Here is a 27,233-nt window from a genome sequence, read left to right on the forward strand (position 1 = left end):
TAGCCAGCCACACAACAACACTACGTCATCTGCTTTGTTACTGTTGTGTTGGTCAGACAGTAAACCAATCGCAGAAGACTGCCTCTTTGGCAACGCCCATCCCAGAAACTGCCTTGGATGAAAGCATGTTAAGACTGAATAATGGAGTGAAACGAAATGCAATTCAGGTGTGAGTGTCAGGCTAAAAATAGGCTCCATTCTCCATAAAAATTATGAAGGCAAAACAGGGAAAGAAACCTGTAGAAAAAAAATGTGCGGCACCAAGTGCCTCGCTGCAAGCTTGTAGATCTGCTATTTTTGAATACTTTTGACCCGATTCTATACATCTCTTCTAAATCTTTCTAAGGTTTTTGAAAAACACATGGTTCTATGTCAGTGGTTCTCAAAACTTTTATCATGTCAAGGACCCCCAAAAATCACATGTATTTGGCCGCCGACCCCCATCTCAAAATACGTATGTTGTTCCAGGGACCCCTACAAAAGCAAATATTTGAGTTATAAATGTTTGCTTTTTAAAATATATACTATTAAAGAAAAGTCTTGATTTTTCAAAAATGACAGATCATCCGGCAGATCTACAAGCTGCTATTTTTTTTTTAATGTGGTTGGTCGTAATGTGTTCTACTGCCAGATTTATTATTTATTTATGCTGGTGCCAGCAAAAAGTAGCTTACCTTTTCGATGTTATAGAAAATTATCTATGGATGATTTCCAAATATAATCGTTTTCAATTAACACATAATATAGAGTATGTACTGTAGCCAAACTGACGGCAGGGGGAAGCCTTATGCAATGAATGGATGTGAAATGGCCCTCCCCTCTTTCCGCCATTCAGAGCATAGAAATGCATAATCTAGATCGTTCCACAGAATACAGCCAGGAAGTGAATTGGACATCCATTGATGTTTACGTGTGGTGGAGATTTGAGAGCAGCATTACGGGAGATGTTTTTTTTTTTTTAACTGTACACACCCGCGCGACCCCTCATCAGCTTAAAGTCATCAAACAAGGTAAAAGAACAAGCGTTCGTATTGGCTTTGAGCCGTGTTCAGAATTGAGACGAGCGTTAACGTTCGAAGCGGTAAAAGAGTTAAACTATATTTTTTATTGTTATAGTTCTTACTTAGGTTTATTACCCGGCTTGGTTGAACGCTTGATTCTGATTGGTCGAGCGTTGAAATCAGCTGTGAATTATGAGCGTATAATGACCGCTCTATAATTCACCGCTGCCTAATCAAAGGCTCAGAGCAGCTGCTGTATTCAGGCTGCACTGCGTGGATTTCGTGCCGTATCCAACATGTCTACCTTGTAAACAAACACACAGCGACATTTACAACCAAACGTTGCTCTGAAGAATGTTTTAAAAAACATTTGAGGCGAGAAATAGACGACGCAGTAACAGAAATGGATTCTATTTGATCAGCACTTCCTTGTTTTCCAAGGCGAGCGTGTTGCGCTCGGGGGGACGCACTTTCAGCCGTCTGTAAACAAGGAAACACTTTGTTTTGATTTTAGTTTTGAGTCAAATTATTAATTTTATGTATTAGCCGGGTAATAAGTGCTAAGTACTTCGGGCTGATAATTCCCCTCGGCTCCGCCTCGGGGAATTATCACCCCGTCGTGTCCATATAAGCCGTAATGACCGCGCAGCAAGACCTTATCGCATACGTAAATGTCCCTGCGATGGACTCCCAACCTATAGGCTACTGTCAGTAGGTCAGCTTTTGTTTCATGTGTGATGAGTTTATTCAGTCGTCACATTGAAATGCTCTTTAATTACCAAGTCTGTATGAAGGAGGTGTGCATATACAACGGTCATCATGCATGCACACACGCGCACACGGACACGCACACGCACGCGCACGCACACGCACGCACACACACACACACACACACACACACACACACACACACACACACACACACACACACACACACACACACACACACACACACACACACACGCACACACACACACACACAGACACGCACACATATGCACACACATGCATATTGCAATGGGACGATACGGGATATTATCGTTTAACGTGATAAAAAACACTCGCGATAATCGTATCTTGGAGATTTCATTTATCGTGATATCATGTTGCAACAGATATCGTCCCCCGCCATGCACTGGGATCAATTCACCTTTTATTTCCAAAAAATAGCCGATCTACAAGCTCACAACGTTTTTGAGCTTGTAGATCGGCTTTTTTTTGGCATGTTCCGCCCCAGGATAATGGATTTTGATTATCGTGATAATATCGTAAATCGTGATTTATTTTGTCACAATAATCGTGATATGAAATTTTCATATCGTCCCATCCCTACATTGCACACACGTACCCAGTGCCCAGTGGGATTTGGGCTGTGCAGACAGAATGCTAATCACAGTACAGAGGTCTCTGTCATTTCCTCTGCCCGGCGTTTGGACCTCTCCTCCATGTGTTCCATAGTCACATCTCTATGTTAATATTTACACCAGCGCACAGGGCTTTCCGACAGGTCACTCGGTCTGTCCGTGTGCGTGTGTGCGTGTGTGTGTGTGTGTGTGTGTGTGTGTGTGTGTGTGTGTGCGCGTGCGTGCGTGCATGTGCATGATGATTTCTGACCGTATGCACATGTAATGGGATAATTCCTTACTTCCAGTGTTGTAAAGTAACTCCACTACATTTATTTGAGAACTTTAGTTACTAGTTACTTAGCAGATATAAATTATAATATTATAAAACATACATTAACCACTTTAGTCCTATTTTATACCTACGCTATTTGAAAATAATTTCAAACATTTCGTTATTTTACTTTTGGCACTTTTTACTGCCAACACTTTCATACTTTTATTCAAGTACATTTTGAATTCCAATCTACATTGCAGTATTGATACTTTTACTTAAGTAAAGAATGTGAGTACTTTTTTCCCACCACTTCTTACTTCATACGGACTTGGTAAAGGCCATTTCAATGTGACAAAACCCCCCTCCCCCCTCCCCTCCGCGGGACGATCAATATCTGGCTAACATAATGCAATAACACAGGGGGGGGGATGATTAACCCGGGCCCCTGGTCACGGAGTCAGGCCGGGGGGGCTGTGGCCGGTGATAACGCATGGCCGCTCAATACGCAATAACAACTCTGGCGCCCCCCTGAGGCCAGAGGCTAGTTGCTGCGGGCGAGGGCTAGAATGCTAATACGCTCCAGGCAGGCAGGCAGGCAGGAAGGCAGGCAGGCACACAGATATAAAAAAAAAGCTAGATGCTTCATCCTCTGCTGCAGTTCATTGGAGCCAAGGACATGCTGGGCCCCTGATTCAGCCCGGGAAAAAGAGTTGGAGAGGCCCTCATTGCGCGCTATAGAGAGAGAGATCTCTCTATAGCGCTGCTGCTACTCAAAGATGACAAGCCAGTGGGCCAATTACATGAGTTATATTTCGTTGTTGTCGGGTGGAAACCTTGTATGTCCAAAACCGTTTGTTTTGTATTTATCATTTTAAAAATGATTTAAACTATAGTGAAAACAGACAATCTGCTGTTTTCACAACTTTTGTGCGACAGCCTTGTATGATGAAGCAGGACATTACTTTTTCCTAATGACCGGCCGCTCGGGAGTTGTCCCGCTTTTCCCAGTGGCCAGCACGTCCCTGATTGGAGCCAGGGCCGTCGCTATAACGGTGCGTTCGCACAGGGCCTCGCGCTAGGCTTTTTTTTCACTTTTCTTTTTTTACAAATCACTTTCCATCACAGACCTAGAATCTAGGTTTGCCTACATGATGAATCCGCCTAAATAATCATGGCATGGGGTGTAGTGGTGGAGGGGATCTGGGTTTTGGTCAATTGATTTAGTTTTGTTTTCATGTTAAATTGTCACACAAACACCGCAAAACAGCAGGACGTGAGACAGAGCCTGTCAAACGATTGGATGTGATATCTCCATGACAACCAGCTACAACTAGTAAAACGGCTGACTGTCCCTTCGGGCTATGGGATTTACTGTATCTCTTGAGAGGGATCCTACAACTTGATTCAGCGTTCCCTTCCGTTACTTAGTTATGAAAAAGATCTAGTCGAGAGAGCAGCATCATATATGCGCAAGGTAAGGCTAGGGTAATGTTCTACAAAGTTATGAGGAATCTTTTCATCTGACAACATGGCCATCTTGTCAGTGTCTGATTGATAGTGAAGTAAATACAATGTAGCCTGCGGTAGTTCTTTTACTTGTGGAAGGCAGGATGTGTTGTTGCTATCTCCCCGGACCCCCTCTTCATTAAGAAGTTAATTAATTCACACTCACACAGAGCAGTCTGTCACCTCATGTTTATTCTCATTGGCTACAAGCTTAATTCTCATACGCCCTCTTACCCACAATGCATATCAAGCAGTATTTAAGCAGCTTCTATTCTATGTTCATTCTAGGTGTTGAGCTGTTACTACTGGTTGTGCAGCAGTAAGGGTTAAAAAAATCCCTCCACCTCCCCGGCCTCCTCCCGTAAAATGTAGTTTCTCATTTGTTTACAGATTGTTTTGTGTTCTATGGATAAGGATATGTGATATCTTAAATCATGTAACTGCAGGTTCAATGTTATGTACTTGTAATCTGTATATCATGCTTTGCTCTGGGGGGTTGTGATGTATCAGATTATGTCTCATGTTCGAGCAGATAATTTGATTATCACAGCAGAGCTACATCGCCAAACTAAGATGCAATATCATTGTTCATAAACATTTTGTAATATTTCCTTTTAAAAACCTGTTAACAATCCTGTATAATTTGCAAAAAACGCCTATACACAGCGTACCCAAAGTAAATTGATTGTAGTTTTAAAACCATTTGGAGTAATGCATTGGGCATGGTCTCATTTTGAAGGAAACATTTTGAATTTTACCCAGAAATAAATAATCACTCTGTGTGCAACTGACATTGAGTAATGCAAGTTTTAACTTACTGGAATAGCAGGTTTTTAATCCTCGCCTAAATATTTTCAGTAAATAGATGCCAGCATAACACTGTTATTATCATATAGGAGCTGAATGTGGACACATTTTGAAGCCTTACCTAGCCCAATTTCAAAGGACATGATAAAACTACAGAATATGAATATTTTACACATGTTTTACTAAGTGTATGTTTATGCGTTTTCATTTGGAGACATTTGCATATATCATATAAAAAGGTCAAAAAAGGGCTAATAGACTGGATTTTTTTTATTTTATTATTTTATTATTTTAATTTATTTATTATTATTATTATTTTATTTATTTATTTTACTGACAGCCCTAACACTCTTGGTCTGACATTCGGCGCCGCTGCTGCGTATTTACGCACGGCCAGTAGTGCTGTTACGCAGGGTTTTTTGGGTATTGTAGTTCACTTCAGCCAAAATAAAGTAGACACATTTTGTGGAGAATTTCATTGGCTATAAGAAGTGCCAGTCATCAGAACAACCTGCTGCCATTGGCTGAATATATGAGCCAGGAAACGGAGTCATGGACCTCCTCTGAGAACATACTATTGGTTGCTATTGGGCGACTGGGAGACGACTGAGACAGGACTAGAAGCTCCAATTGGGTGAAATGAAGTGTCAATCATTGTGTGGAGCTTGGAGGCTATTTTAATAGTATTCAGTTGTAAAACTGAAAACCTGAACTGGAGTTAGAAGCAAAAACACGTGAAAGATTGTCATACTCTGACATCACGCTTGTATCCATGACTATAGTTGTACAGAGGTTTCTTGGCAGAAAATGTGGTTTGGACTTTGTACAAACAATGGATTTTATCATGTTTACCCTTCCTCTACACAAGAACATCATTGTTGTGGAAATATATGATGTTGTTGGAGTACAATCCAACTCTAAACGTGAGTAGCAGCAGATTTATGAATATTTGTTTGTTTGTTTATGTCGGACTTCTGCGTTGTTAGCGGCGTGAGTTTCGGCGCTATAATCAAATGGTTTGCGGATTCGGAATCACAAGAATCTTAGCTTTAAAATGGTATACAGCTTGGCGATGCAAGTAACACAGAGGCTTGTCTAAACGTGATTGTTTGTCAACAAACGGCCGGCGGGCCCGCCGGCAGGCCCACACCTGTTAAGAGGTTTTAAAAAGAAAAAATTTAAAAATATATTGTTAAAAGAAAAGATGCAATATCATTGCATAAATGGTTATATCATTGCAATAAATGGTATGGTTAATCTTAATTGGTGTCGTTCATCCTGAGCTGAAACATATAAAAGAATTGCATTCATTCTGCAGCAGTCTGCTTCGCGGACGGACTTCGCTCAGGGCAACAACTGGAGTCCGGACGTCTAGCAATGCCGGAGACCACGCTGATGCCAAAGTTCGTCAACGTGTCTAGTGGAGAAGAGATCCATTAAAACAAAGAGACAACTAATTTGTTCATGTTTGGTTGTGCTCCGGAGATGCACTCTGCGTTGTGAGCTTGTATATCTGCTATTTTTGGCCCACAGCCGCGGCGAGTATACATCGGCCATTTCATACATATACATTTTAGTCAACCAAGTCAACTGTAGGTTTAGTCAACTAAAGACTTATGGTGTTTAGCCCACTATGTGGACACAGACTTGCAGACAGACATTTCGCAGTTCATAGTATGATGATGACAATGATGTCATCATCATACTATGACATAGTGGCGGGTTGCTGTGGTCACCAAATCATTTCCTTTTAGTTAGATCTTGGAGCCGTGTGGAACTCCATATTTGGTCAAGACTGACGCCATGTTTGATGAGGTCAGATTGCAGAGGTCAGCCTTATTTAAAAGATGGTTACACAGAGTTTGTGGCTGCATTTGTTAAAGAGAAGACTGCAGAGAAGACGGACCATTGGATAAACCGCAGAAAGTAAGCCCTTACGACTGGATATTCTGCTGTAATCACAAACATACCTGGATTGTAAAAGACAGACATAACTGGTTGAAGACACCCCAGCAAACACTGCTGATACAGCAACGGTTCTGGTTAAAGAAGAGTTTAAGTTGTTTTTAGAATATTTGCAGTGTTTCACACTTTTACTCTTGGTGTGTAGAAATGGCGTCCGCCAGCAGTCTGCTGTCTGAAGAGCACTTCCTGTGTTCTATCTGTATGGATGTGTTCACTGATCCGGTCGTCACTCCATGTGGACACAACTACTGTAAAGCCTGCATCACACATTACTGGGACATGAATGATGTGTGTCGATGTCCACTGTGTCAAGAAAAGTTCCAAAAGAGACCAAAAATATCCGTCAATACTTTGATTTATGAGATGGTTCGTCAGTTCAGGAATCACAAGTGGAAAGCAGAATATGACGCAAAGACAGAGGCTGAGGTTCAGCAGATGATCCAGGAGAGACAAGTGACGATTCAGGAGGTCAAACACTCAGTAGAGCTCAGCAGGAAAGATGCAGACATAGTGATAGCAGGCAGTGTGCAGGTCTTCACTGCTCTGATCAGCTGTATTGAGATGAGCCAGGCTGAGCTCATTGGTGTGATTGAAGAGAAGCACAAAACAACAGAGAAACAGGCTGACAGCTTCATCAAAGATCTGCAGAAGGAAATAACTCAGTTGGAGAAGAGGAGCTCTGAGCTGAAGCAGCTCTCACACACTGAAGACCACCTCCACCTCCAACATAACTTCACATCCATCAACACCCCTCCACCCACCAAGGACTGGACCAAAGTCAATGTCCATCAGTCTTCATACGTGGGGACTGTGAGGACAGCTGTGGCTAAGCTGGAGAAGACACTCAGTCAAGAGACAAAGAAGAAGCTGTGTGATGTTGAGCTGAGGAGGATCCAGCAATATGCAGTGGATGTGACTCTGGATCCTGATACAGCACATCCCTACCTCATCCTGTCTGAGGATGGAAAACAAGTGAGTCATGGAGGTATAGAGAATTATTTCCCAGACAACACAAAGAGATTCTCTTACTGTATCGGTGTCTTAGGAAAACAAAGTTTCTCCTCGGGAAGGTTTTACTGTGAGGTTCAGGTTAAAGGGAAGACTGGCTGGGATTTAGGAGTGGCCATAGAGTCTATCAACAGGAAGGGAGACATCTATGTGTGTCCTGATGATGGTTACTGGATTATAGGGTTGAGGAATAGAAATGGGTACAGTGCTCTTGCTGGCCCTGCTGTCCTCCTCCCTGTAAGAGAGAAGCTCCAGAAAGTTGGAGTGTTTGTGGATTATGAGGAGGGTCTGGTCTCCTTTTATGATGTGGAGGCCAGAGTTCATCTCTACTCTTTCACTGGCTGCTCCTTCACTGAGAAACTCTACCCATTGTTCAGTCCTGGTCTTAATGGTGGTAGAAACTCTGCTCCTCTGATCATCTCTCCTGTCAACATGGACGCTGGTCTTGGTGGGGACAGAGGGAACATGTCCCCTCCAACTTGAAAAAGAAGAAAAACATGAAGTTATCCCTCCAGTAAATGATTACCTCTGCCAAGCCAGAATGGGCAGGAGACAGGTGTGTGTGTGTGTGTGTGTGTGTGTGTGTGTGTGTGTGTGTGTGTGTGTGTGTGTGTGTGTGTGTGTGTGTGTGTGTGTGTGTGTGTGTGTGTGTGTGTGTGCGTGTGCGTGTGCGTGTGCGTGTGCGTGTGTGCGTGACGCGCGCATGTGGTATGAATCGCTAATCTCCGACACCACATCGTCATGAAACATTGCGCTCACACTCTCAGTGGGAATTTGGTCAAATAATAATGCATGTTATTTATATTAAACCTTTCCTTCACAAGGATTGTCAGAGTGCTGCTTATGCAAAAAAAAAAAAAAAGAAAAAGGAAAAAAAAAGTGAGAAAAATCAAAAGAGGTTTAAAAACAGGGTTTAAAAGGATATCGCTGATAAACGGTATGTATTAACTTTGGAGTCATGTGATCAGTCAGAGCTTGTAGGTTGGCTATTTTTGGCTAAAGTCCTCCGCGAGGGCTCAAGTTGTTCATTTAAAAGAATGATCCTATCACACAAGGATTTGGTGGCCCCCTGCAGTAAATTTGAGGACCCCCTAGTGCAGTGTTTCTCAAATGGGGGTACGTCTACCCCTAGGGGTACACGGAGGTACTGCAGGGGGTACTCGGAAAATGCCCTCAAAAAGGAGAACTTATATAAATCATGCTTGCCTTGTTCATAGTTAAAGAATTGAATTAGGAAGGGAAAAAACATTTATTGTGATGTTTAATGAAGACACATGGAGAAACTTGATACGAGCCTGAGTTGTTAACCCAAATGACATGGTACCAGGCAACTGGGATGTGTTTTAAAGTTTTTTGGAAGTTATTGACATGAAAACTTGACTGAAATGTTATGACCACAGTGTTGAAAACGAGAAAGGGAGGCACCGTTTGAAACTCTTTCACCCCATTTCATAGCATCATACACCACTATTTATTTATATTTTAATTGCAGTTTTATAAGCAAAATGTTGTTGTCGGGTAAAGGGGGTACTTGGATTCAGAAATCATGGAAAGGGGTCTACTCAAGCCAAAACAGATTGAGAAACACTGCCCTAGGGGTCCCGGACGCCCTGTTGAAGACCCCTGGAGTGGGGATTTCCACTCCTCAGAGAACACTGTTGTTTACAGACACGGAGTGAATATATTTTCAGACGCAGGGACAAAGTGTCTGTAAACGCAAGGTGTTAAACACTTTGTATCGATGGTGTTTGTGACATCGGCTCCAGGAGCTGAAGAGCTGATGTTCTGTTTATGAATGCATGGCCACACTACAGAGGCTATAAATCATCCTCCCGTGCTGTCACACACAGAACCTTGGAACTCCACGTTTCAATGTGTTCTTTTCTTTTACTTCCTTCATTTTTATGTCCCATCCACTGGGGCCGAGCAAATAAGCGGTGTGATTGGCAGCTTCTCCCAATTCAATTCAATTCGACTTGACCCGACTCGACTCGACCCGACCAGGTACATGCTGGGCCCCTGATTCAGCCCGGGAAAAAAGAGTTGGAGAGGCCCTCATTGCGCGCTATAGAGAGAGATCTCTCTCTATAGCGCTGCTGCTAGTTTGCCATTTCAGATCATGACAAGCCAGTGGGCCAATTACATGAGTTATATTTCGTCGTTGTCGGGTGGAAACCTTGTATGTCCAAAACCCTTTGTTTTGTATTTATCATTTTAAAAATGATTTAAACTAGTGAAAACAGCCCATCTACAAGCACATAGATCTGCTGTTTTCACTACTTTTGTGCGACGGCCTTGTATGATGAAGCAGGGCTTTGCTTTGCGAAAAAAATTATAAATGTGAAACTTGGAGATACGAGGTTTCTGCCCGACAGTGACGATTTAACAAAATGGAACGAAGGCCGACATTTTATTTTTATTTTTTTCCTACTGGCCGGCCTGGACCGGCCGGGAATGAACCGGCCGTTCGGGGGTTGTCCCGCTTTTCCCAATGGCCAGCACGTCCCTGAACTCAACTCAACTCAATTCAAGAAAGGTTCTATGGTGCAAAAACTAAGCGATTAATATATCGTCACTGTCTCGCCAAAAATTTAACACCCTTTACGGCTGTTGGTTAAAGTGTTGGTTAAAATAATATTGAACCAATGGAAAGTAGTAAAAAAAGTGCTTGGGACAAAACCTCCTAACTCCACACTTTCTGACAAACCAGCGAACTCCACCCGATCCGATTGGCCCTCTCTTTTTTTTCATAAATATGTGCTATTGAACACCCGTTACGTTTGTGTGTTGGTTCAAATAATATTGAACCAATGAAAAGTAGTAAAAAGCCCAACTCCATTGAGCTAATTTTCCTGAAAATGAACATTTAAGAGTTAGGAGGTTTCGGCCCGACAGCAGAGATATATTTAATGTATGTAATTGTACATTACTATAAAATACATCATATTATGCTGTCACACAAGCAAAACTAAATAGCCGAGTTGTAAGTGTCGTGTACAATGGAAACCATATTCACCAGATATTGCTATTCATTTCATAGGTTATGGTTTTGTACAGCATCTTGTAAGCAGTGGAAGGCTGTTATTTGCATTAGGCTAACCTAATTAAGTCTGTCTTACTGCGGACAAATGGGTCTTATATACATTTACCACCTAGGGATCCTGGGTGGGGCACTAGTCCCTTTGTAGGAATGTCACCTGCTGTGATTCAATCATCAATCAATCAATCAACCTTTATTTATATAGCACATTTACACAACCGAAATTGACCAAAGTGCATCACAGTAAATAAAATATAAAAACATGATAGATAAAATATAAGAACATAGTAAGAAAGACACAAGATACATTAAATATGAATAGGAATACATAGGCATAACCATTTAACAACCAGCAAGGTTAAAATTATTAGCTATTGATAGGTTGTTTACAGTCAACAGGGCCATCTGCTAGAAGGCCACATGTATATTGAGGAGATGCCAATCTACTCAACTTGTCTGGACACGACATGGAGGTCCGCCTCTGACTTTGCTTTAAAAGATCGTAGAATTGTTGTATTTGTGTGCATTTCCCCGATCGCCGTGAGGCTGTCAGGTGGTCTGTGGGCTTAGGCCTATAGGTTTCATAAGATACAATAAGCATCCAAGCTGGAACTCTGAACCATTCTCTGCTCCATCTGCGTTGAGTGCTTTCCTGCCTGCAATTGCATGTCTCCTCTTATCTTTTCCGTGGCAACAAAGGAATTAAGGTGAATTCAGTCTTACAGCACTCTAACCTAACGCTGACCAGTTTGTGTAGGCAGATGGGCGGGCGCGGCGAATCTCTCCGCGAGTCTCTGGCCAATAGCATGTGTTCTCCTCCTCCCACCCCCCTCTGCTCCTCTGCTCAGCGCAGAGAACGCTGCTGCGTCATGACGTCAACACATTTGGTGCGACGCTCTCTGCACTCTGATTGGATAGGGAAATTCGACACTTCCTCCAACAGTGATCATAACGCCCAGGCTTCTTTTTCTTCCTGTCGCCAAAAGAAGCCTGGTTTTCCGAGGCTAGTCTTAGAATAACTCTGGGTATTACTATTGTAGACTCTTTGTCTATTAATATACATCATAAGCTCACAACGTTTCGAGATACATTGAGATCTTGTAGATTAGGCTATTGTTTGTTTGCTATTTTCAGACGTTTTGAAGTGAAAGCGGTTAAGTCCGTTATTTGAAATCTTTGTTTACTACGTATATTTACTCAAGTAATGTACTTAAAGGCCCGCTGACATGCCCCGAAATTATAATAGTATGATACAGTATAGGTCACGTGGTCTCTCTGAAAATGGTCTGAAACAGTCTGAAGCTCATGTCACACTGCCACTCGCCCCCCAACAACAGCTGACCAGTACAGTAAGTACAGTCAATTCATTTGATTGGCTTATAATTGCACATTTCTATGACATCATAACAATATTAACTCACATTTTAAGATGACTTTTTAAAGTGACAGTACCCCTTTAGGTGACAGTACCCCTTTAAAGGTGTATTCAGTGATAATGAAAGTGGCCGGGGGTCATCTTGTCCCTTACTTGCCTTACAGCGTGGAAATGTTTAGTTTTTTATAGATTTTTTACACCATTATAATGTTCTCCTTTTGATCATTAGACCCAATCACTGAATATCGGTAGGCCTACGTCTCCAGCTTCAGGATATGTATGATACTCATGTACTACGAGACTGTGGCATTTTATGAGTTCAGTGGTTTACAATCTAGGCATTTAGCAGACGTTCTTAATTCAGAGCGACTGTGGTTCTCAAAACTTTTATTTTGACCATCATAACTAAACATCATAACATAACTACGGCCATACTCTACCCTGATTGGTCGAGGACTGGCTGGCCACCTCTGAAAACCAAATCTAGCTATGCTCGTAACACGGGCCATGGTGGAAGTCCTTATATGGTCAGCACACATTCGAGTGAGGAGAATGAATGGAAAATGTACCAATTATATTTTTATTTGAATGAAATACAATCACTGAATATACCTTTAAGTAGTCCTATGTTAATTTATTTTACAGGTTCATTGAGAATAAATCCATTTACTGTAAAAGTAACGGTTTTGGACATACAAGGTTTCCCCCCGACAGAAAACGCTTTGCAAACATTGTGCAGAATGCATGGATCCCTTAGAAGCCCAGATTATTTTCATGTTTTCTTATTTTTTCTCCAGGAATAATACATCAGGATAATGTAAGCGGACAGACGGCCGGCGCTATACCGCGGATCCGGCGCGTTGCAGATGTAATCGCGTTATGACGAGCCGGGGCCGCGGCTGTCAACGTTTTCTCTTAGAAATGCTAATTTTTACTCCCGCGCTTCTCCTGAGTCGCTGACACACAAACACAGCGTAGATAAGAGGCAGAGAAAAGGAGTCCAGCATCTCGGCAGAGGGTGGAAGGGAAGCACTCAGATTGTTTATTATTCTCTTTTTTTTTTTACTTTAGGAGCCTGTAACACCATATCATATAGTACTTAACACAATGGATGCATAAAACGTCCACAGGAGTCTTAAAGATGGGGTGCCATGACCCCCCCCCCATGAAGTATGCCTGGTTGTCATGGTGGGTGGTGACCCAGCTGAAGTTTGCCACACCCACAGTGTTGGGTGAACGGTAAAAGGGGAGGGGATTATTATATGATGTCGTTTTATCTGTGTTTTTGGATTGGCACTTTTGACCCACAAGGTGTCAGCCTCCAGGAAGAAACCCCAAATACAAAGGGAATACATAATTGCTCATAACAACCACACCTAATGAAGTAATGTCAACGTCATAGACACTTGAAACCAGAAAAAGTACAAAACTATGGCACCGCACACAATCGCGAGGCGTTGTGTGCTTGTAGATCTGCTGTTTTCACTAGTTTTGTGTGACAGTCTTGTATGATGAAGCAGGGCTTTGCTTTACCAAAAGACGTACACATTTGAAACTTGGAGATACAAGGTTTCTGCCCAACCGTGACGATATTTTAGTGATTATGTTGTGAGGAAAACATTGAGATAATAGCCATATTGGTCAGAACTGCTTGAAGATATGTTTGTACTTCAAGTTTAAAATGATACTGTAAATATCTTTTCAAGTGTCCAAATGAATTCCAAATATTATCAAATTATCTCGTGGCCCCGAAGTAGCATGGCGGCGAGCGTGTTGTAGGTTCGAGGGAGAGTACCTTTTGCAGGTCTTTAAGTCTGAGTGTATCAAAAAAAGCAACTGTGTTTAACATTCACCTGGTTAGAATTCACCAGCGTCGGCAGGTTAGCATTCACCAGCATCGGCAGGTTAGCATTTCACCAGGTTAGCATTCACCAGCGTTAGTTTTACTGAGGTTAGGTTAGGTTTAGGTGTATCTCCGTCCCCCGACATTCGGCACCTCTGCACAGCCAATCACAAGCTTCGGTCTGCCTTAATCCAGTTGCCTTTTTGATACACTCGAACCGAACAACCTGCAAATAACACTCTCCCGTAGGTTCGAGTCCCGAGTTATCGCCGGCAACTTGAACGCACTAAAGGCTCTATTTTCGTCCATGCTAAACCCTAAACCCCTAAACTTCTTTGCCTTTTTTTGTACTATTTTGAAAAACATTTTAAATAGTTCAAATAGCTGATCTAAAAGCTCACTGATCGTGATGTCTGGGGAGTCCGCCGTTCAGGACGGGCTTCAGACAAGCTTCATGTGAGACCAGGGGGGCAGGCGTCAGGATTTAAAATGAAGCAAACACGGAACTGAAAGTTCCTATGATTGAGCGCTAGTTGTGCTGTTCTGGCACCAGAAGCAACATGTTCTCCATAGGATTCCATTCGTTTCCCCAAACTTTTACATTTCTTACAAAAATGTGATTATAGTGAATTTACCCCCATTGAATCCGGATGGGGACCCAAAGGGGACTGCCCCATAGGTCGAACTCCGGTTGGGTTGAACAGCGTCGGCAGGTCAGATAATCACCCGCGACCGTCAGCAGGTTAGATAATCACCCGCATCACGGTTACTGAGGTTAAGTTTAGGGTTAGGTTTAGAGTTAGGCATAGTTTTACTGAGGTTAGGATTAGGGTTTGGGTTAGAGTTTGGTGGTCGATCCAAAGGGTGTTCGATCTGATGACATGTTACCGACCCAAATGGATTTGGGTCCCCATCCGGAATCAATACATTTCTTGCAATCACATTTTTGTCTTAGGAATGCAACAAATACAAAAAAAAAACAAAAAAAAAACATTATTGAACAAAGTCTCCATGGCGTGAGTAATCAATACAAGAAAAGCCAGCCTTCTACTCACACGCTGACTTGATCGTCAGTAAGCGTTTTATTTATTTATTTATTTTCAACGGCCCACAGCTAAGCGCCCGACAGTCGCCGTATTTGTTATTTATTTTGTGGGTCTTTTCTGGGTGAAAGGTGACATGGCCGTTATCACGTGGACGCGCTTGGGCTACCGTGGGGTCTTAAAATCAATGGGGAGAGAGAGCCGCTGGCAAGGTCTACCGACCTGAATGAATAAACGCCATTGCTACAGCGTCACACAAGAGCATGATCTACAAGCTCGACTAGACCAGGGGTCTTTAACACCCCTAGGGGGTCCTCAGAGTTACTACAGGGGGTCCTCCAAATCTTCCTATCCTTTTTATATTAACAACTTGAACCCTATAGCGTCCATATTCTGAGAACTGTACCCAAAAATAGACGATCTACATACAAGCTCCCAGCGTCTCACGCTGCGAGGCGTTGTGAGCTTGTAGATCGGCTATTTTCGGCAAAGAGGTTTGCTTTAGAGGGGAAAAAGAGCAGACTAAGTACGGAGTGAAAGGTCAAGTTTATTATTGACGGTTCAAGTGGTTAAATATCTGAAAACATACATTTACGAGAATCTGCACTGATGATTGTGCTGTCAAACAATGAAACTATATGGAATCTATGAAAAATGCTGTGGGGGTCCCTGCTTCATCTCTCTTTCAACTAAGGGGTCCTTGGCCTGAACACGTTGAAGACCCTTGCACCAGACAGTGCTATTGCTCTCTCTCTCTCTCTCTCTCTCTCAAACATACTGATGGAGAGACAGACACAGAGAGAGAGAGAGAGAGAGAGAGAGAGAGAGAGAAAACATACTGATGGAGAGACAGACAGAGAGAGAGAGAGAGAGAGGGACGGATAGGTATTATTTATTTACACTAGACAGTGCAGAAAGTGTGGAAATTGGATTCACGCTAAATGGAACGTGTAGAAGGCATGGCTATAGGCTGCATGTTGATGTCGGATGCACGCACAAACACACACACGCACGCACACACACACACACACACACACACACACACACACACACACACACACACACACCTCATTGCGTTGCATGGTAATACGACGTAAGGCATGCGTGTACACGGCACAGGGCCCAATCACTCTCCACCTCGCTCCGTCTCGCCGCATGCACACACCTATATACCTCTATCTGTGTGTGTGTGTGTGTGTGTGTGTGTGTGTGTGTGTGTGTGCGTGCGCGTGTGTGTGTGTGTGCGTTGCTATTACCATTCTTGTGAGGCCGAACCCCGCCTTAACTCAGGTTTGAGGGTTTAAACAGTAAAAATAAAAGCTACAAATGGCATAAAAAACTAAATGTTGCGGTGCTTAAATGTTGATCTCCGCACATTTATTTAACAATCTGTGCGCCATGTTGTGTGTGTGCGTGTGTGTGTGTGTGCGTGTGCGTGTGCGTGTGCGTGTGCGTGTGCGTGTGCGCGTGTGTGTGTGTGTGTGTGTGTGTGTGTACACCTACATGCACATCGTGTTTTATTGGCATCCTGATGGTGTGTGCGCGTGTGCGTGCACACATGCGCATATGTGTGTGTATGGGTGCATGCACGCATGTGCACGTGTGCGTGTGTGTGCGCACACTACTACACACCTACAGTAACAGCATGTTTTATTGACATCCAGCAGATAGGGACCCTGGAGGTGGTGTGTATGTGCGTGTGTGTGTGCATGTGTGCATGTGTGCATGTGTGCGTGTGTGCGTGCATGTGTGCGTGTGCGTGTGCGTGTGCGTGTGTGCGTGCGTGTGCGCGTGTGCGTGTGCGTGTGTGTGTGTGTGTGTGATGGGTGTGACGGCAGGAGGGCCATAAAAGTCGGGGCGCAATTTACGGCGCCGCCGTCTGAGGCAGAACCAACCTCACACACGTGCGCGTGCACACACACACACACACACAATTGATGGAGAACCGCAGGGCTCATCGCCCCTGCAGGGTGGGGTTGGGTGAGGGGGGAGTGGGGGGGTTAGGAACGCAGGACATAGATTCAGGAAAAGGCTTCTAAATATTTGAAACCCGCGCTGGTTTAATTCGGCAGAACCGCTCGCCGCAAGCTCACAGGAGCTGTTCTCAATCACTGTTGTTGTTTTTTTGTTTTGTTTTTTACAACACCGAGTGCCACACTGTGAGCTTGTAGATCTGCTATATTCTGCTATATTTTGAATGTACATTTTTGGTCATGCAAAACAGCCTTGGTTGTAAACATTATGAGGAATGTACATGAGGAAGTGGGACCCAAGGTGGAGGGGCCTTAACTTTAGCTATTGAAAAATAGCAGATATACCGGTACAAGCTCACAGCGCGGCACCGAGTGCCACACTGCAAGCTTGTAGAACTGTTATTTTTTAAAAGCGAACCCTGCAGTATAGAGGGTATGCGCGTGACATCATCATCATACCAGGAAGTTATGTGGGAAAAAAACTACTTTCAGCCCATACATCCAAACAGAAAAAAGTCCTATCTGATTGCATAAACAACATTAAACAACGTTAATCTCACTTTGCCACTCGATTTGCCACCTTCATACATTCGCATACCCTCAATATACTTTCCCCAGGCCCCTTCCTTTTTTCCCTCTACAACACATCCTTTCACCAAAAATAGCCGATCTACATGCCCACGACGCATTGCAAAGCGGTGCGTTGTGAGTTTATAGATTGCCTATTATCGCGGCTGTTCGCCACAAAATAGGGATGCTATAGGGTTCATATTGTTAAATTTATACAAATGCAAGACAGCGCTAACTCTGACTCTTCCTCTCGCTGCAGGCCGGCCTTCAGACAACCTGGTGAAGGCAGCCCAGAAAGCAGCGTTTGACAAGGCAGATGATGACCAAACGTGCCGCTGGCACAGCTCAGGTAAGGCAACAGAGTCACAGATTATTGGCAGAAATCTTGCACTTGAGGGTGATGCAGGGAGAAAGTGTACGTCTTACCAAGCATTATTGTGACCGTCAGGGAGCAGTTTACTATGAAAACCTCCACCGGCCGTCCGTCCGTCCGTCCGTCCGTCGGTCACACGTCACACGTCACACCTTTGCCCTGCTCATATCTCCGCATCAGTATGACATCACACCACATGTGTACACAAACCTTTGTGTACGTTGCTGTGGCAACAGTCTGTTGTTGCTGGTCTGTTAGTGTACGTTAGTAACCACCTTAGCAACCATGGTTTTACCCTAGCAACCAACTGTTTACCCTAGCAACCAACTGTTTACCATAGCAACCATGTTTTTTTACCCTAGCAACCAACTGTTTACCATAGCAACCAGATACGCAGAGCAGGGATCTCCATATATGGGCATAAACAGGTGACATCACACTGAAGTCAGATACTCAGAGCAGGGATTTCTCCATAATATATGGGCATAAAAGGGATTCTGTTAGGGATCTCCATATATGGGCATAAAAGGGATTCTGTTAGGGATCTCCATATATGGGCATAAAAGGGATTCTGTTAGGGATCTCCATATATGGGCATAAAAGGGATTCTGTTAGGGATCTCCATATATGGGCATAAAAGGGATTCTGTTAGGGATCTCCATATATGGGCATAAAAGGGATTATGTTAGGGATCTCCATGTATGGGCATAAAAGGGATTCTGTTAGCTGTTAGTGATCTCCATATATGGGCATAAAAGGGATGCTGTTAGGGATCTCCATATATGGGCATAAAAGGGATTCTGTTAGGGATCTCCATATATGGGCATGAAAGGGATTCTGTTAGGGATCTCCATATATGGGCATAAAAGGGATTGTATCCCAGATGATGCCCTGTTAGGAGATCCACACTAACAGAATCCATATATGGTCCTACCGACAGCTGCTATAAGCCAACCCTGGCGATAAGGTCTGAGTCGAAGAAATGCTTCTTTCCTGGCAAGAATTGCCCCTTTATACTGTAGGGCTCGTTTGTGTATTGTATGACATCACGCCACATCATCGGCTGAGGACTGTGTGATGTCATCATATCTCCATATATGGAGACATAAGTTGCTCATGCCCAAATATGGGCTGGTGAGGTCAGACTTAGTTTGATGCGTAGGTTATCTCCATATATGGAGATTCAACTTCAATGAGTAACCATGGCAAACTGTCAACTGCCCATATGTCTTGATAATTGGTAAAACAAACTTTTGGCCTATTTGTGGAGATAAGCGACCAACGGTCGCTTATCTCCCGATTAGGGAGTCTTACTGGTGATATGAATACAGTTGGTCCAGTTTTTGCTGCCAGTGTGCCTCTAAATGGAAACACACACCGGACGCGGAGGCGGCGTGGACGTGGCGCGACAAAACATACAGACCCGTTATCAGGAAGCCTGGGGCCCCCTCTGCACAAATAAAGCTTTAGTTTTCATCTGGAGCGGTTGAACACCCCCAGAGTTACTCTCGTAGAGTCCTTGAGCAAGACTTTGAACCCCTAGTCGCTCCCATTGAGCAGGTTGATGCCTTGCATGGTTTCCTCTGGTTGAGTGTGTGAATGGGTGAATGTATGTGATGCACAATCTATGTAAAGTGCCTTGGATAAAGGGTCTCCAGAGATCCATATATCCATATATCCATATATGGGCATAAAAAGGACAAATGGGCATGGGACAAGGACTGGCAGATACAGAGATCTCCATATATGGGCATGTCAGCATGCTTGTGTTATGGGTATATACTGATGACATCAGGGATCTCCATAAATGGGCATAAAAACAATGACTAGCTACAGGGATCTCCATATATGGACAGGTTTTGTGACATATGTGTAACATGGGTGAAGTCTAGCCTGGTTCCTTAAAAAGGAGAGCTCTGATTGGTCAGTGTGGAGCCGAGTGGACTGACATCATATTTGATGATGTCAGATTCCAGTCGGCTTGACTTAAAAGCTGATGACACAGAGAGTGAAGAACACTTTTAACCTCGGTGTAGAAATGGCGTCTGCTAGCGGTCTGCTGTCTGAAGAGCTTTTACGTTGTGTTGTCTGTCTGGATGTGTTCACTGATCCAATCAGCACTCCATGTGGACACACCTTCTGCAGAAGCTGCATCACACATTACTGGGACACTAGTTATGTGTGTCAGTGTCCACTGTGTAAAAGGATCTTCAATACGAGACCAGAGGTATCTGTGAATACTTGTATTTCTGAGATGGTTCATCAGTTCAGGCGTCTCAAGTGGAAAGTGGAATTCGAAGCAAAGACCAAGGATGAAATCCAGCAGATGATCCAGGAGAGACAATTGAAGATGCAGGATGTCAAACACTCAGTAGAGCTCAGCAGGAAAGATGCAGACACAGTGATAGCAGACAGCGTGCAGGTCTTCACTGCTCTTACCAGCTCTTTTGCGATTTTGAGTTTGTTGAGCTGTATTGAGAGGAGCCAGGCTGAGCTCATTGCAGTGATTGAAGAGAAGCAGGAAACAACAGAGAAACAGGCTGAAGGCTTCATCAAAGATCTTGAAAAGGAAATCACTCAGTTGGAGAAGAGGATCTCTGAGCTGAAGCAGCTCTCACACACTGAAGACCACCTCCACCTCCTCCAGAACTTTACCATCACATCCATCAACACCCCTCCACCCCTCAAGGACTGGACAAAGGTCAATGTTCATCAGTTTTCATACGTGGGGACTGTGAGGACAGCTGTGGCTCAGCTGGAGAAGACACTGGAGAAGACACTCAGCCAAGAGATGGAGAAGAAGCTGTGTGATGTTGAGCTGAGGAGGTTCCAGCAATATGAAGTAGATGTGACTCTGGACACTGATACAGCAAATAGCTACCTCATCCTGTCTGAGGCTGGAAAACAAGTGAGTCATGGAGACATAACGAAGAATCTCCCAGACAACACAAAGAGATTCTCTCCATGTCCCTGTGTCTTAGGAAAACAAAGCTTTTCCTCTGGAAGGTTTTACTATGAGGTTCAGGTTAAAGGGAAGACTGACTGGTATCTAGGAGTGGCCAGAGGGTCAATCAACAGGAAGGAAGACGTCTATCTGATGATGAGTCCTGATGATGGTTGCTGGACTATAGGGTTGGAGTATGGAAATGAGTACAAGGCTTATACTGACCCTGATGATGATGGTGGTTGTGATGTCCTCCTCCCTGTAAGAGAGGAGCTCCAGAAAGTGGGAGTGTTTGTGGGTTATGAGGAGGGTCTGGTCTCCTTTTATGATGTGGAGGCCAGAGTTCATCTCTACTCTTTCACTGGCTGCTCCTTCACTGAGAAACTCTATCCATTGTTCAGTCCTGACGTTAATGATGGTGGTAGAAACTCTGCTCCTCTGATCATCTCTCCTGTCAACATGAACGCTGGTCTTGGTGGGGACGGAGGGAACATGTCCCCTCCAACTTCAAAAAGAAGACGTTTTCCCTTAATCAAGTATTCATAAATACATTATGCACATCCTATAAAAAAAAAAGAAAGAAAAAAAAGGCATTGGGTGCAAACGAATCACTCATCTCCATATATGGGCACAAAGGGGGGCTTTCCATGTAAGGGCATATAGTGTTCTACATATATGGGCTAGGGCTGTCAAATTAATATTCGAATATCGAATATTCCTTGAATATGGAAAAAAAGATATACATTGAAAATTAATATTCGAATTACAAAAAAAAAAGAAGAGAAATCCGGCCATGCACCGTTGTACTATAAAGAAACATAACTCCACACACCGTTCTACTCTTGAAGTATAGCTCTCAGTTATGCACCCTTGCAGGGATGTAAAGTACATTTACTTAACTCATTGGTTGTTTACGGCCGAGGAAACCAAAGATTTTTCAATGTTTTTCACTGCCTGCTTCTCCTACCTGTTAACGCGGGCGCTAATCCAGTTCCCATCGTGCACGATCGGACACCGCTATGCATCGTGTGTTTGCGTACTCCATCAGCTTCTCAAATCCGTTTTCAATTGATCAATCCGTTCTCCATCTGTTTGCATGTTTGGAATTGTAACAGCTGAAATCATTTTTTTTTCTATACAAAAAACACAAAAAACGTCAAAAACCGTCATTGGCACAGAATGAGTTAACCTGCGGGCCGCATTAAGTGCGGGGGCCACATGTGGCCCCCGGGCCACCAGTTGCCCATGTATGATCTAGGCAATGGAACACATTTGTGGTCATGTGACCATTATATTTTCAAGTCAACTCATCTACCGCCAAAGACGCAATTGCAAAAACAGTTTCTAAAGCCCACACCTCCAAAAAAAAGCTTGACAGAATCTAGTCTGGCACTGTGAAGAGACATGCTGAGGTGTAGAATAAGTGGGAGGCCCGCAGCTTCGGCACACGTGCGCCAAAGACGCAATATGAAGCTTTTTTAATTGGCCTGATGGTGGAGCTAAATGGGACAGATCCATGTTGATGACGTGTCTGTAGACATACTGTGTAACGCTTTGCATGATTTTAGGGGCAAAATCTGTAGGAGCAGTGTCCAAAATATGTTTAAAAAAATCGGCCTGATGTTGGCGCTAAAGGTGACAGATCCATGTTGATGACATGACTCTTGACATACTGTGTACCGCTTTGCGTGATTTTAGGGCAAAATCTGTAGGAGCAATGTCCAAAAATGTGTTTAGCAAGAAGGGTGGCACTAGAAGAGGGCCATGTGAGAAATGAGCGATGGAGGTTGTGGTTTGGCAGCCCAGGAGTTTGTGTGAAAAGTTTGGCATGGATAGGGGCAACGGTGGTGGAGATATGAGCGTGGCGTGACGTGGCGTGACGTGACGTGACGTACTGACTGACAGCCGGTGGAGGTTTTGATGTAACTGCGACCTGACGGCCTGAGAATCTCCAACTCTACCAGCAAGACTTCAAGACTATCCACAGATCTTCAAGGACACTCCAACCTCAACCAACTCATATTCAGTTCCCAAGATATTTGGCCTTACAACCCAGATATCTTTGTACCGCACAACCCTTTCACCACCTTGACCATATCTTTAGATATCCCGGTTTAAAGGACAACTTTAGTTTTTTACAACAAGGGTTCATATTTTAGATTGTAATTAAAGAATATAAAAGATGAGTGTTAAAATTATTTAATTTACTTCTTTCTATTGTTTTAGAGATTCTTATTCCAGTGGTTGGGGGCATGCGTACAAGTGGATAAATATGGAGATATGTCATTTTACACAGAATAAGCCCATTCCCAAGATACAACGCAACCTTTCATGGTTGGATGTGACTTATGGGGGCTAGAAGTGTTACTGTAAATAACAATAAATAAACTGCTGTCTTATTGTGTCTAAAAAGACATATTTAGCCACTTGTACGCATGCCCCCATGAGTACGCATGCCCCACATTTTAGCACGATAAACACGATACAACAATAGAACGAAGCAAATGAAAACATTTTCACACTCTTTTCTCTAATCACAATCTAAAATATGAACCCTTGTTGTAAAAAACTAAAGTTGTCCTTTAAGTCTAGTCGGACACCACTGTGGCGGTTCCTAGTTCCAACCTTTGAATGAAACAGTCCTTTCTTAGTAGTATTTAATATTTATTCCGGTGTGTGACCGTGCCCCGAGAGACTATTTCTACATTGCAGTATTGATACTTTTACTTAAAAAAAAACATGCAGTGTTAACATGTAGGCGTACAGTGGAACCCTTCATAGAGACAGTCTGTGGTGTTTGTCAGATGTTATCAGACTGCATGTGCTTCACGTCAATAATTCAACTCCCTGTGAAAATAACAACAACACGCGTGTCTGGTTAACCGAGAAAAGTGGACGCCTGTGTGTGCGTGTGCGGGTGCATGTGTGTGTGTGTGTGTGTGTGTGTCTGTGTGTTGTGCACACACGAGTGCAACACGACACAGGCGTGCTTTTGAATTGAATAAAAATGAAAGAAAAAAGCACAAAGCAGGTTTCTGCTTTTAGATCTATTTTTCATGGTGCTTTTCGGGGCTTGGCGGGGCGGGGGGGGGGGGTGGAGGCCATTAGGCGAGGCTCGCTGCAGCCGCTTCGGATCGCAATGGGAGGAGATTGACACAGGGGCGTGCAGAGAATGTTAGAGAGGCAGTGGTCTCGCGTGGCCAGACTGCGACTTGCAAACGCTCCCGTCAAACAGTCTGGGGTAACGTAAGACTCATGGTGAGTATCCAGTTAAAGCGGAGGTGAAGCCTCCTCCCCACTTCCGTTTCGTTTTCAACATTGCGCACATTTATCCTAATATAAATAAAGATCATCTACGCATATTTAGCTTGCTGCTTAGCAGAGATGACATTTTAAAATATATTTTCATGAACGGAAATGCCAGCTTCAATTACTCGCCGTTCAGGAGAGACTATATAGCATTCGGAGATTGTGAAATAGTTGTCTGGCTATGCGATACTATAGGCAAGGGCTAACATTTATAAAAGGGCCTTTTAATGTCACACTGAACTAAAGCATAATCAAGTGAATACTGGAGATGTGGCGTAACGGCATGGATTTCTACACAGAGAGGGCAAGTCTTTCAACATGAGACGCTGCATTCGGGAGCGTGTCGATATTGCGACATAACATTTGTTCGACGTCCCATTTGTTCGCCGCTGGTGAATGCTAACCTTGTGAAATTGATAAATTGATCAAGCTTTTCCCACTGCATCCAAGTTCAGGACAAGTTTGGACAAGTCAATTCTCTTGAATGCTGCCTTCAGGTATGGCATGGAAAGAGGGGGCATCTGCATTTCTTTCACCATAGTAAAAACGGCATTCATGGTCTGGAGAGGACGCTCTTTAACAGAGGGATAAAAGGGCAAGGGCTCAAGCCCCCTTTGATGTCAACTGTACGTGTGCACGTGCCTGTACGACCAGACGCGCTCACGCATGCATGTCTCCCGTCAGCGCAAATTGGCGGAGACGGATTCAAGCGGCCGCGCGTCGAAAATATCTAATCTCGGCCGACCTCGCCAGGCAGGCAGGCGCCCCCCTCCCCCCACCACTCGACCCGCTGCATGCGATGTCTGTCTGCCTGTCGGCAGCAGCAGCAGAAGCAGCGCAAACTCAATCTGCCTGTAATGATTGCTTTATTGACGAGGCGAGGGGCCTATTCACTCACGCACGCAGGGGCCGTGCGACACGCAAAGAGGGAGAGGAGAGGAGAGGAGAGGAGAGGAGGCCGAACGCACTGGAGTGTGGGGAGCAAAAACCATAACGCTGATAAATGTAGGAGAGAGAGACAGAGAGAGAGGGAGGGAGGGAGAGAGAATGAGAGAGATTGGCGGTGCTGCTATGAATGACATAAAGTCCATTTTCTTGTATTAATATCCATGCAGCCGTCCTAAGTGTAGCGGTTATGGAGCGATGAGCGTACGGCCTTCCAATGTGGAGAAAGCAGCGGGTTGTGACAGTATGTCACTCGCGAGTGGCGTTATTTGGAATCACACCACAGCTCCAGGCGGAGCTCGTTTATCTTTAGGTAATAGGCATAGTTTTAGTGAGGTTAAGGTTAGAGTTAGGGTTAGGTTTAGGCATAGTTTTACTGAAGTTAGGGTTAGAGTTAAGGTTAGGTTTAGGTGATCTGACCACCCGGCAGCTCCGCACGGTGCAAAAGGAGCGCTCCCTAGCTCCGGTTCAGCCAATCAAAAGCTTCCATAGGCGGGGTTTGCCTGGAGCTATGGTGTGATTCCTAATAACGCTCGAGAATCCAGATGTGTTCTTGAGGTCTGAATGTTATATGTTGAACTGGCTGTTCTGTTAAGGACGTTTTTATTTTGGCAAAACTCATGGAGAAGGCACGGCAGTTGCCTTGGAGAACGTTGTATCTGTAACTCACAGCTTGGACAGTCAATCAATATGTTTCTTTTTGTGTATTCTGTGTGTGTGTGGTGTATCTTGGTGTAAATGTAAATTCTATGTATGTGCTGAGTGTCTTGTAAGCCTGTGCGGGCTGGCCATTGTTTGGTGCAGGTGCAGTATGAAAAATATATATAAAAAAAAGAAAAACTATCTAAAAACACTATTCTTTCTCTAAACTGCATTGTCTCTCCTAAGCAGGGACGTGCAGAGAATGTTAGAGAGGCAGGGGCTGAACTTTCTAAAAGGGGCTTTTGGTGGAAATATCGAAAATAGCAGACCTCCAAGTTCACAACGCGTGGCAGCGCAGCGCAACGTGTTGTGCGCTTGGAGGTCGGCTATTTTCGGTGCGTGACACCACACTGAACTAAGCAAAATCAAGTCAATACTGGAGATGTGGCGTAACGTCATGGATTTCTACACAGAGAGGGCAATTCTTTCCACATAAGATGCTGCATTCAAGTTCAGGAGTGTTTGGACGAGGCAATTCTCTCGAATGCTGCCTTCAGGTATGGCATGGAAAGAGGGCATTTGTGTTTATTTCACCATAGTAAAAACTGCATTCATGGTCTGGAGATGGCTCTTTTTACAGAAGGATAAAAGGGCAGGGGCTCAAGCCCGCTTTGATGTGTATGTGTGCACGTGCCTACTCCTAAGGATGTGACCACAGCCTGTAGATAACGACCTATACCGTTAAAATAATGGAGTAAAAGTATGAATCTTTTTTTTTTACTATTTTTTTTTATGAGGCGGTAGTGATCTTAATGATCTTCTCATCGTATGCATTGTAACCTGCTGGCTGCCTGCTCAATGCTGCCTTCCAGACCAGACACGCACACACACACGCACGCACGCACGCACGCGCGCGCAGCGCACGCACGCACGCACGCACGCACGCACGCACGCACGCACGCACGCACGCACGCACGCACGCACGCACGCACGCACGCACGCACGCACGCACGCACGCACGCACGCACGCACACACACACACACACACACACACACACACACACACACACACACACACACACACACACACACACACACACACGTAATTATTCTTGCCTAACTCTCATTCTTTGTGTGTGTGCTGTGTATTATGCATGGCTGTCTCTTTGTCTCAGTCTGTGTGTGTGTGTGTACGTGTGCCCTGCAGCAGGTGAGCTGAGATCCCCCCCTCCCCTCTCTCTCTCTCCTCGGTCGCCCCGCCGCTCTATC

General features: G+C 44.1%; 1 protein-coding gene across 1 annotated transcript; it reads left to right on the forward strand.

Annotated features, from left to right (window-relative positions):
• Nucleotides 1–6,311: 6,311 nt before the first annotated feature.
• LOC308300781 (zinc finger protein RFP-like) lies at nucleotides 6,312–26,689 on the forward strand (the record flags this gene model as incomplete). Its single annotated transcript, XM_080744682.1, has 4 exons — nucleotides 6,312–6,354; nucleotides 7,720–8,355; nucleotides 18,011–18,100; nucleotides 26,670–26,689. The coding sequence occupies 4 exons, from the start codon at nucleotides 6,312–6,314 to the stop codon at nucleotides 26,687–26,689; spliced, it is 789 nt and encodes a 262-aa protein (XP_080600808.1).
• Between the last annotated feature and the right edge of the window lie 544 nt (nucleotides 26,690–27,233).

This window comes from Nannobrachium achirus (assembly GCF_963921795.1).
Source record: "Nannobrachium achirus genome assembly, chromosome: 16".
Taxonomy (NCBI): Eukaryota; Metazoa; Chordata; class Actinopteri; order Myctophiformes; family Myctophidae; genus Nannobrachium; species Nannobrachium achirus.